Source organism: Ailuropoda melanoleuca, chromosome 1, assembly GCF_002007445.2.
Source record: "Ailuropoda melanoleuca isolate Jingjing chromosome 1, ASM200744v2, whole genome shotgun sequence".
Classification (NCBI taxonomy): Eukaryota; Metazoa; Chordata; class Mammalia; order Carnivora; family Ursidae; genus Ailuropoda; species Ailuropoda melanoleuca.
In genome coordinates, this window is record NC_048218.1 from 157,371,005 (window position 1) to 157,383,659 (window position 12,655).

Genomic DNA, 12,655 nt, shown 5'->3' on the forward strand with positions numbered 1-12,655 from the left:
TAACATAAGCTTAATGAAGTAGAGACAAAAAGGTGAATGGAATCAAATATTTGGAGATGGGAGAGTAAAAGAAGCTGGCATTTACCTAAGAACAAAGGTATTAACTCAGAAGTTCCATACACAGTCTTTTAAATTGGGAAAAGGGTTCATTATTTTGAAGTTATCCTGGGGTGGAAATGTGAATTCTAAAAAATACTCTTATTTTTCAATTATGATTAAACATATAAGAAATTGGTTTCAAAAAATAGCTAGTATTCTTTTGAAAACCTTCATAGTGAGATCTCTTCTCTTGCCTCAACCATAGTAATTTGTTGCTGCCATTATTATGTTTGCTTGCCTGAGACAAATATAAAAGTTAAAAGATATTTTGTTGAGTTTTTGTGTAAAAGATTATTTCACATAGAATCTTACCATTTTAGGGCTAAAGGGGGACTTCAAAGTAATTTGGCCCAACCTCCTAGTGTTTACAAATAGAGAAACAAAGGTCCAGAAATGTGCCTCATACCTGGCTGTGGGCATGTTAAAGATAGGTGAGAGTCAGAACCTAGAGCTCAGGGCTCCTGACTTGCAGTTTATTTTCTTTCCATGTGACTGACAGAAGGACCACAAGCCTGTTGGGCTGCCCGTCTGCTTAATTGCCTCCTTCCTTCTTTTACTCCCCTTTCTTTATAAGAAAAACTCTGACGAGAAAAGGTTATTAGACCAGGAGGGATATTGGAAAGAAAGAACGCAGTTGAGGGAGGGGGGAGGATTGAAACTATCCTTTATGTAAAATTTAAAGAAACAATTGGTTGTAGCATTTGAAAACTCCAGTAGGTATACTTGGGCATGAGCAATGAGATCAGATTTTTGAATTTGTTTAAGAGAGAGAATTGTATCAAGAAAAATGAATAGGCCATGAACTGATCCATTAAATATTAAGTATGGAATTTCTAACAAAAGGTAACTTTGACACTCCTACATCATTTATGATTCTTTAACTTTTTAAGTCTGCAGCCCTATGAATTTTTATAGAAAAAAAATTAAAAAGCATCCCTATATTTGGGGACACTGGATGAAATATCTTCAGAAAATGAAATATTTCAGGGGAAATTGTTGCCTAATATGTCACCACTTTGAAAATGATTAAAGAAAATGGGGTCTCTCCCAGCAGAGGCAGGTACTTTGACTTGTCAAATTTAAGTTGGACATTTTCTCTTAGTTTGGAACTGCCACAAAATGAGCCCTTTCATGTCCTCAGTAATACCAAACCAATGCAATCCATCTGTTCTGCTAAATTATTTCTAGTTCCCTAACCAAAGGCACTGCTTTTTCATGCATTTTATCATGATTTTATGCCCTTTATTATATTTTACAAAAGTTTCTGATTCCTCCAGGGCCAATGAGAACTGATTAGGACACTGGCCTCAATCCAGGCTTTTGAACACAGGAGGGGAAGGAATAGAACTGTTTCCTTTTTCCCCTGCTCCTTGGCAGAAAAAAAACTATGAATGTATACCGTGTGTGTGCTCTGTGTGTGGGTGGGTGTGGGTAGGCTGCATTTTATCCTGTCATAGTATGACTTTGTAGATCATGTTCAGAACATTCCTTTTATAATCAGGTTGCATTAATGGGCTTTATTTCAGAAAGACTATTTCTTTAGGAAAGACCCATGATGTGTTGTGAGACTCAATGATATGGTCATTTTACATAACTTCAGTCAAACTTCAGATCTGAATGTAGACTGTTTGGGGCTCTGAATTAAATAAGATCATATACCCCAGGTGCTTAGCACTGAGAGTAGGCACTCTGCACATTAGTTCATTTACTACTCTCAGGAAAGAACTGCTTAAGTCACAGAGAACGAAAATATAATAATGAATACATCCTACATCACAGGGTTTATTCGGAAGATGAGAGAAGAGCTGTAAGTTTTCTTTCCTAAGCCTATATTGGTAAGGTATTTAAGACCTATATTTGGATGTCAAGTAAGAAAGACCCAGAAGAATGCCATCCCTTATATGCATTAAGTGTCCAAATATACTGAGAATTCTCAAAAATCATTTTGGTCAGAATCATAGATAACTTTAGATAGACATCCTGCATGATAAGTATCTCTGAGAACGGAAATCAGTATCTCCCTAAATTATGATTATCAGAGGACTTTATCCTATTTTGTGATTCATTATGCTGTTGACCTTTGACTCAAGAGAGCATCATGAGAGAGAAATGAAAGAATAAAGGCTACACAGGAAATAGAAAATATGGGAAGGGCTTAAATGAAAATATCTATATTTAAGCATAAACATATAACATAATAAATTGCTGATGATAATACCAGAAACGAGAACTGTTGGGAACCTCAATTTGAGAGGAAACGTTAAATGTGACAAATTTAAGACATCTGATAAAAGGACACAAAATGGAATTACTCCAGGAGATCCTATGTGTTAAGAAGGAAAACTGTTATTTCAGAATTTTCAGCTTAGTCATCCACCAAGTTCCCACAGCAGTGCCCCAGTGAGATATAAATCTCAAAACATGCTTTCTGTAGATCATTTCTCCAGGTAGAAATATTTTTCATACTGAGTTGGTTTTTACTGCTCTCTTTCTGTAGAAACATGTACATCCTCTTTGTAGGTCTTGTTGTCTAGCATCCACAGAAGCAGAGGTGACTATCAGAATAAGTACTGCATTATATTTAGTGTAATTGTTATTTTTTTTAAGATTTATTTATTTATTTATTTATTTGATAGAGATAGAGACAGCCAGTGAGAGAGGGAACACAAGCAGGGGGAGTGGGAGAGGAAGAAGCAGGCTCATAGCGGAGGAGCCTGATGTGGGGCTCGATCCCACAACGCCCGGGATCACACCCTGAGCCGAAGGCAGACGCTCAACGACTGCGCCACCCAGGTGCCCCTAGTGTAATTATTTTTTAAAAAATATATTCTATAATAATAAAAAGAACCAGTATAAAATACTTCCTTAGAGTTATAAGGACGCAGAGAAGGGGGGCAGAAGGAAATCAAAGTGCAAACTTAGAACTGTGTTAAATTTTAATAGTGAAAGGTAGGGCAAGAGTGTAAACTCGAACAGAATACTTTCAGAGTAAGTCAGTGCTAAATAGACTGCACCAGATGTCCTGTCCTTACTGTCCGTTAACTGATACTACACAAGAGGATGACTGAGATTTAGCAGGTGTCCTTTTATGATTTATCAGCATTTGGGCTACCATCAATAATTAAATCTTGTTAGCAGATTAGTTTTGAAATGTGTGATTGAACATTCAGCATAAATGCTAGTGGGATTGTGGGAGAATGAGAAAGGAGTTGGGACAGGCATGAAGTGTCTGGTATGTAAATATATGTGACTAGTTTATGAAAAAAATAAAGATATGTTTATTATTAATGGTATTTAATGTTATGCCAGAGGCAAAAATTCAATTTAGAGTTGAAAAAAAAATCTTCATAGAGAAAGAGCAAGGGAAAAAACTGACAAAACTTTATGATAGTAGTCAAAACGTGGTTTTGATTGTTAGTATAGAACTGACATTGTTTAAGATATAGATGTTTCACTGTATCAGCATGTAAAATGTTAGTGGCTGTCAATTTCATAGACTCACAGAAATGAGAGCTGGAAGCCCTGTTATTTCATGTTGTTCATTATTCTGCCAGACTAAGACTGGTTACCACAGTCTGGTTTCCAGTGCTGTGCTCATTCCAATTTTAGGTGACTCAGACCATGGAGTTACCACTGTTTATCTTGGGGGATTTTCCACCAGCTGAAATCTCACAGTTAAAATGTTAACCTTTAATATTTCTTTGAACTTTCTCTTGCTTATTTTATCTCATTATTTGCCATTCTCTTTCTTTGGTTGTTCTGGTCCTCCATAAATGCTTCCAAATCTGATGTTTACCAGCAAGCCACTTATGTCAATAACATGTTTGTTTATTGATCAGAGCAGTGGTTGACAGGGTGGCCATCACTAAATTTGCCTTCATCTTCAGCATTACCTGGTTTAATTTCATCACTCAACACCTAACTAGGAATAATTTCTCTAAAGGATTTAAAAATTTTTTCTAGAAATGTAAATTGGGTGTCAAAAACCAGGAACTTCAGTGCTATGACAAAGAAAATTCCATAAGCATTTGTTTATTTATTTGCCACATAATAGCACAGTGTCAAGAAGTTTCTGTTTTACATCATTCCCGCTACCCTGTTCTTACCCCTCGGGTCTCCCACCATTCCTCTCTCACTATGACATGATTTATTTTCTGTGACAAGCGCAGCTCTGCCCTCTACCCAGTAAACCCCTAGGAAGTGTCTGCATATTGAGCCTACTCCCTTAAACACCAATAGCAACCACATCTCCTTAAACTAGGGAGGTTGAGTATGGAATTGCCCTGGTCCTGAGAGAGGTGTTGTCTCCTGATGTTTCCATGTCAACTGGTGATTCCATGGTCAGGAATATGAGAGGATAGCATTCTCTTTGAATTTCAGTGTAGTTCTCTACTAATAGAATACTAGGAATTACAGGTACCTTGTTTTGGTACGTATCTTAAGTGAAATGTTAATACTGCCTGGGTAATTTTAGGAAGCACAGCAATTTTCAAAAGAATGGCTAATTAACTTCATACACAAGCATGATGTTTTTTTAATTTTTATTTACTTATTTTTTTAAAAATATTTATTTATTTATTTATTTGTTAGAGAGAGAGAGAGAGAGCTAGTGAGCACAAGCAGGGGGAGCGGCAGGCAGAGGGAGAAGCAGGCTCCCTACTAAGCAAGAAGCCCAATGTGGGACTCAGTCCCAGGACCCTGGGATCATGATCTGAGCCTAAGGCAGTCACTTAACTGATTGAACCACGGAGGCATGCCCAGCATGATGTTTATTGGGTCTATAGATATGCCTGCCAACTGAGAAATGTGGCCAGGAAAAATACTTTGCATATTGACTAATTGAGGTTTCACTTAATGTACACTTTTGTCTATGTTGAAGAACCATGCTTTGTTAGTTGAAGTGCAAGTTTCTGCCTAGCGTGTGCATAAAAATATTGACCGAGTCTAGAGTACGTCAGACAGTCTCTGGCTAAAGAGCGGTTTTTCTTTTGTGTCACAGACCAGTGGTTTTATAAAATACATTAAATTACAATAAAAATAAGATAAAAATTGAAGACACCCAAGATTATATTAGATTCGGGAGACATAAAAATAGTCTGCCCAATTACTATAAAAGTTTCTAAATACTTACTCTGAATTTCTATATAGACCTCACCACAGACAGTTCATAAACAGTTCCTAAAATGTTACTGACCCCATAGGACGCACTTTGAAACATTGATCTAGATTAATAATTCTGTGAGGTGCACACACATGAAGTGATCAGCATTTTGGTGATAATCATATACATTAAAATGTATTGGTGCTTATGTTCTTTAAGAAATAATAAAGAATTTGTTTCAACAACTTCTACAGGTGAGTGTAAAATAAGATTTTAATGAATTTACTTCTCAGCCAAATAGTAGCCCCTTGTTTTTTTTGTTGTTTTTTATTTTTTTTTAGCCGTTGTTTGTTTTTAAGCTGATACTTTTACAAAGGAGTTAACTATTAATTTTTTTGTTATAGATTGATTTTTTATGCCAAAGAAGACTTTGCTTTATGTCGGTTGCCCAATTAGGCACAAGCAATCCGTAGGATCTGAACCTTACATACGCTCAATTTTTCAAATGTTATTATGGTACTTTACTAAGCAAATCGGTGTCACATTCCTGCATGATGAAATTCGGTTCATTGTTAATCATCTTAAATGTGACTTAGGTCTTACTTTCTTCTAAATGTTGTCAGTGGAGTACTGTGGGCTTCTGCTGTTTTCTTTCAGCGAATTCAAGGTCGAAAAGCTAGCCTGGAGGAAATACAGCTTGTTCATTCTGAACATCACTCACTGTTGTATGGCACCAACCCCCTGGATGGACAGAAGCTGGACCCCAGGACACTCCTAGGTCTGTATGGGTCTCGGTTCTACTGAGAACAGCACATTCCAGCACTATCATTAGTCAATGCTGTTGTCAGTTTAAAATACTTGGCAAGCAGTGTGACAAAAACAATCAGCTTTTCCAACAGCTTTGCTCTGTGGAATGAGTTGTTTCAATAAAAGCCAATGTAGATTAAGAAAATCTTGAAAGAAAAAAAAAGAAAATCTTGCATCAGAAAAAATCATAATGCAAGTTCCATGATGTTTACTTTTAAATTAACCTTTATTTGAGTAAGTATTTGTTCACTATGTTTTAGCCTACAGGAAGGGATGCATTGTTGAATTTGTTTGCTTACATTTTTAAACTAAAACGAAAAGAAAGGTTTTCACATTCTTTATGCAAATTTATCTTCACCTTTCCAATTTCTTTTGTGTCTTTTAGTTCTTCTTTTCTATGACCTTAACAAACAAAGGGCATAGTATGAACTTACTTAAGTTAAAACTCCTTATTAGTATGCTAGAATACTGCATTTTATAATAAGATTGCATTTTTTAAAAAACTTATCATTTTTTAAGTAATCTTTATACCCAGTGTGGGGCTCGAACTCACAATCCCAGGATCAAGAGTTGCCTGCTCTTCAAACTGAGCCAGCCAGGCACCTTGCACTTTAAATCTTGGTATAATCTATTTAATGAATGCCTTAACTATGGAATTAGATAGTTAAGTAGATGGCAGAAGTAGAAAACTAATAAATGTAATTTTTAATTAATATATAATTTTTCATACATTTACTATCAGATTTTAAAATAAAATTTATGTTGCAGAGCTTTACATAAACTTTATATGAGTGATAGAAACAACAGATTTCAGAAAACAGTTTGTGACAAACTATTTTAGCTAGAACAATTAATATTAATTATATTAAATTCATTAATCTTTTGTAATGAAATAACAATACACGACGTGACAATATATGCCACAAGGACCATGTTTTAAGTATTTTAAGTAAAAGGGCATTTTAGGATTTTTTTCTTGTCCCTTTCTTTCAAATAAGCCTATTGTGTCAGATCCAGTTTCGGACTCTTTCACCTAATTTAATACTATTTCTAAATGATTTATGTTAACTGGTCCTAAACAGTTCAAAAACAAGATATGAGGGCGCCTGGGTGGCTCAGTTGGTTAAGCATCCAAATCTTGGTTTCAGCTCAGTTCATGATCAAGCTCCCTTTCGGGCTCCTTCCTCAGCGTGGAGTTGGGTTGAGAGTCTCTCCTCCTCCCTCTGCCCCCCGCCCCACCTTGTGTGCTCATGCTCCTGCATGCACTCTCTCTCTGTCTCTCTCTCTCTCTCTCAAATAAAAAATAAATAATCTTTAAAAAAAAAACCCACAAAAGCAAGTATATGACATATAGTAGGCAGGCATCTTGTAAAGCAATTATAAAGGGAAATTAATGGTTACCCATTTTAATGCTTCCATTCTGCCTTTTTAAAATAAGTGGCAGGCATCCCTAAATTTATGAAGTAAGGGCATATGGGTAAGTGTATGTGAGCATGTGCATGCGGGGTGGGTAGTGGTAGCTTGGAGAGAAATTGACAGAAATGGAAACAAAGATTACTCAATTTTTAGAAAATATGTTAAAATTTGATGATGGGAAATAATTTGTATAGTAGAATTAAAGTTATATATTAATATAAAGGCAAGTCAGTCCAAACATAAATAATCTGTTTTTTTTTTTCTAATTTCATTTGAAGGAATCAGTCTTTGAACATGCCGATCTTTTACATACAGTACTTCTTTTGCTATGGGTACTGTTTAATAAATGTCCTTACTTTAACATGAATTAATAATACCACCTAGTTTCCACAAAGATCAAGTAAATTGAACATTAACTTTCATGGTTTTATGAGATCAAAATACTCATGTATTTAAGATAGAAAGTTATGTCCATTTTGATAATTTTTTAATTTAGTTAAGAGGAAATAAATAGAAAATCTTTCTAATTTTTTTTAAAGATTTTATTTATTTATTTGAAGAGATAGAGACAGCCAGTGAGAGAGGGAACACAAGCAGGGGGAGTGGGAGAGGAAGAAGCAGGCTCATAGCGGAGGAGCCTGATGTGGGGGCTCGATCCCATAATGCCGGGATCACGCCCTGAGCCGAAGGCAGACGCTTAACCGCTGTGCCACCCAGGCGCCCCAAATCTTTCTAATTTTTTAATTCTAACTATGGTCTCAAATGATAAATCAACCTAGGCACAGGAGTAGGTACTTTGGATTTAATTGGGATAAACTTACATAGGTGTTTGAGAGATGTTTCAAGCAACCATTGTACTTTTTAAGAGAAAGGACATATCTATAGAAGAAACAAAGAAATAAACTTCAGCAAGTCCAAACTGTTTTACTTATGAAACATGGCAATACCACTGTTTTTTTAATGAAATTTGACACTTTTGAACAAAACTGATTTTCTGAAAATAGCCGACAAATATATCATTTTAAAATTTGATGATTTAAAAGTGAATTCCAATGTATAATTTAGAACCTGGACAAAGGTCGTTTTCATGTATGTTTGCCATGAAAACACCAAGTATCAATAGTTGAGTTTTTGAAGGATTTTTTTGTCATTGTCCATTGATGAAGTTTTATTGGAATATACCCATCCCCATTCTTTTTTCTAATGTTTTATTTTAATTCTAGTTCTGTACATACCAGGTGCTCATCACAGCAAGTGCAGTCCTTAATCTCCATCACCTATTTAATCCATTCCCTTCCTCTCCCTGGTAACCATCAGTTTGTTTTCTATAATTAAGAGTCTGTTTCGCGGTTTGTCTCTCTCTCTCTCTTTCTATTTCCCTTTGTTGTTGTTGTTGTTGTTTTTTGAGGGAGAGGGAGGGAGAGAGAGAAAGTGTGCATGCGCATGAGCCAGTGAGCAGGGGAGACACAGAAGGAGAGGGAGAGAGAATCTTAAGCAGGCTCCATGCCCAGGGTGGAGCTTGACTCAGGGTTCAATCCCAGGACCCTGAGATCATGACCTGAACAGAAATCAAGAGTCCAACACTTAACTGACTGAGCCACCCAGGCATTTTCTCAAATTCCTCATGTGAGTGAAATCATATGGTATTTGTTTTTCTATCACTGACTTATTTCGCTTAGCATCGTACTCTCTAGCTCCATCCATGTCGTTGCAAATAGCAAGATTTCATCCTTTTTTATGGCTGGGTAATATTCCATTGTAGATATATACCACATCTTTATCCATTTATTAGTTGATGGACACTTGGGCTACTTCCATATCTTGGTAGTTTTTACAGTTTTAATTTAAATAAATTGGCCATATATGTCATTAGTTTTTAGTACGTAATGTGGGATAATATTCATACAGTTGGTGATTTTAGAATTACCTTTAGATACACATGAGGATTTCCATAGGTACCTCTCAGGGATCAGTGCAGCAAGTTCAATATTGTGTGCAGACTACATGAGTAAAGATAAACAGGGATGTTGCACTGTTAGATCCTGATTTTAAGCACTAAATTCAACTCTTTTTTTGAAGATTTTATTTATTTGAGAGAGGGAGAGTGCAAACATGTGCACGCGTGCGTGCGCGACACACACACACAGACACGAGCTGGCGGAGAGGGGCAGAGGCAGAGGAAGAAGCAGGCTTCCCACTGAACAGGAAGCCTGAGCAAGGCTCCATCCCAGGACCCTGGGATCCTGACCCAAGCCGAAGGCAGATGCTTAAACAGCTGAGCCACTGAGGTGCCCCTAAATTCAACTTTGTTAATACCTTTGAACTACTTCAGTTTCTCTTGTGAATCCAGAAACTTAGCTAGTTTTCCTTAATTCAAATTCTAAGTGAATAATCCCATTCTTTTAAAAGTTTAACTTTTCATCCTTTTTTTTTGTTCCTTATGAAATTTGTTTTTTTTTAAGTTTTTATTTTTATTTTCCTTTTTATGAAATTTGAATTTTTGTGGCTTTTTACTTAAATGTAAAAGACCAGAATAAAGTTGGCATGTACAAATATATAGAAATTTATAATCATTAAGATATTTTCCCTCTCTTTAACCCATTCTTTCACTCCCATATATCCTTCTTTCTCCCCCACTCCCTCCCAACACAGAAGGGGAGGGGTTGGTATCTGTCATTGTGCAAGCACATTTAATTGAAATTCATTCAATTGTGTGATTTTCTGAGTTAAAATGGTATTACTGTTTTTGATAGTTATGTTCTGGAGTTAGGAGGAAGAATTTAAGTAAAAGTTCATTATGACCAGACCTATTAGTCTTTGTATCTTAAAAGACATCTATAGCTTATAAAATGATTAGATTTGAAAATGGGCACCATTTATCTCTTTAAATACTGAAGACTCTGTAAGGTGACACTTTAAAAACATTTTCTCCAGTCATTTCTGGTGCAAGGTTTTCCTTTGCATTAATATTCCTGTCGTTCTTACTACCAGTTATCATTATCTTGTGGCTAGCTAGATCTGAGTCCATGGGTAAGGCAATGTAGCATTATTAAAAAATAAATCCAGTCAATTCAGTGAGTTAAAATTTTTTTTACACATTACTAAATTTAAATTATTGACTATTTGGCTGTTTTATATTATTGTAAACATTACTAAATAAAAATTCTCCTTAAGCAGCTTATCATTTATTTTACTTATTCTCTTAGAGCTTAATGATTTTTAAAAAGTACTTTAAATTTATTACATTACAATATTACCTTTATCTCTTTTTACTGGCTGTAGAATGAAAAGTTCAGACATTAATATATATAATATTATGTATTTTAATTTCACATGTGACCAAAACATCCTTGAAAAATATTCAAGAATACAGAAATATCATTGTTATGAGCAACAACCACTTAAGAAAACTTTGCTCTTCGAAAAATGAAGGGGGTGGGAATCATGAGAGACTGGATTCCTGGAAACAATCTGAGGGTTTTAGAGGGGAGGCGAGATGGGTTAGCCTGGTGATGGGTATTAAGGAGGACACATATTGCATGGAGCACTGGGTGTTATAAGCAAACAATGAATCATGGAACACTACATCAAAAACTAATGATGTACTGTATGGTGACTAACATAACATAATAAAAAACAAAAACACAGAACTTTGCCCTTCTCCAAGCTGTCCATAAATTTTTTAATGTATTTTTTATGTCATTATTCCAGTTTTAACATTTTTCCATGGTTTCCTTATTTTTTCTGTTGATTTCTCATTTTTTCTTTTTTTCTCACCTTTATATGTAAGGAGATGTCTTATTTTTTCATATGTACTTATATTTTTCATTATCATTTCTCATCCATTAGAAATTGCATTTGAAAAACCAACTCAATTTATTGTTTGCAAAATAAATGTTCTTCTTTGACAACAAAATCTAGTTAGGCTTTTAATGACATGTCATGTGAAGTCTGCCACAAACCCATTTTCAATTTTCATTATTTTTTATTTCATTGATCATCAATACAGCAAATGATTTGGGATAGAAATAATCATTGCCTTTTCCTTCAATTACTTTGCAGGGAGATTTAGGGGTGAATATTTTTGTTTTAGATAATGTAGAAAATGAAAATGTAGGTTAAAAAATGATTAAAAATTCCATGAAATATCAATTCTAAGAGACAGTCACAAGCAAGACTGGTATATATTTTAAAGAAGATATATTTCTACTTACATTTTATAGATTTCCCAAAAGGTTTATCCTTATTATAGTATTTTCTGCTTTGTTTAAAAAATGGGGATTTTGAAGAGGCTTATAGTATACTCTGTCTTAGTTATATCTGAAGTAGAAATTGAGAGTAAGTGTATATTTGAGTAGATGTTTAAATATTTGAAACATTTAAAAAATGACAGTGTTTTTCAAAAAGTTGTGGCTCAAAACATCACCTTAGAGGGATATGCTCAGAGAATAGCTGAGTTATTTTAAGTAAAATATATATTTAAAAAGATGTGATATATTAAATGATGTGTAAGGCAGCTAAAATTTTTTTGAGACTCAAATTTCATAGGTTTGTGTTCATGTGGGGCAATAGACTCTACATGTAATAATAATTTATTTGCTTTAAGTTTGTACCTATATAAAATTTGATTAATTTTCTTCTGAATCAAGTGATAAATACTATGTGACATGATACTATGTGTTAATAAACACTAAAATTTATTAAATTACAGTTATGTTCCCAATTGATATATTTTTTCATGTCTTCTTAATGTGTAGGTGATGCCTCTCAAAAGTTTTTTTCTTCATTACCTTGTGGTGGACTTGGGGTGAGTATGAGTTTGTTTACTGCTTTGAAATAACATAAGTTACCAAAAATATCTCCTTTGGGGTGCCTGGGTGGCACAGCGGTTAAGCGTCTGCCTTCGGCTCAGGGTGTGATCCCGGTGTTATGGGATCGAGCCCCACATCAGGCTCCTCTGCTATGAGCCTGCTTCTTCCTCTCCCATTCCCCCTGCTTGTGTTCCCTCTCTCACTAGCTGTCTCTATCTCTGTCGAATAAATAAATAAAATCTTAAAAAAAATATATATCTCCTTTGATTTACCAATTCAGGCCATGTCTCAGTAAAAGTTATCCTAGACTTCAGGACTGGCTAAATAATTTGTAGGGCTCAATTCCCAATAAAAATGCAGGTCCCCGTGCTCAAAACTTACTAAGAATTTCAAGATGGCGACTCAGTGAATTAATACAACC

At 35.1% G+C, this 12,655-nt stretch overlaps 1 protein-coding gene across 32 annotated transcripts in view; it reads left to right on the forward strand.

Annotated features, from left to right (window-relative positions):
- Positions 1 to 12,655, forward strand: part of HDAC9 (histone deacetylase 9) — a 974,909-nt gene that overhangs the window by 637,721 nt on the left and 324,533 nt on the right. For all 32 annotated transcript variants that reach the window (XR_004627984.1, XR_004627978.1, XM_034668867.1 and 29 more), the window contains 2 exons: positions 5,858 to 5,978; positions 12,181 to 12,230. Coding sequence is in view for 30 of the 32 variants with exons in the window: in XM_034668867.1 (XP_034524758.1) it covers positions 5,858 to 5,978; positions 12,181 to 12,230 (171 nt within the window). In the remaining 2 variants the exon portion in view is untranslated. The remainder of the gene's footprint in view (positions 1 to 5,857; positions 5,979 to 12,180; positions 12,231 to 12,655) is intronic.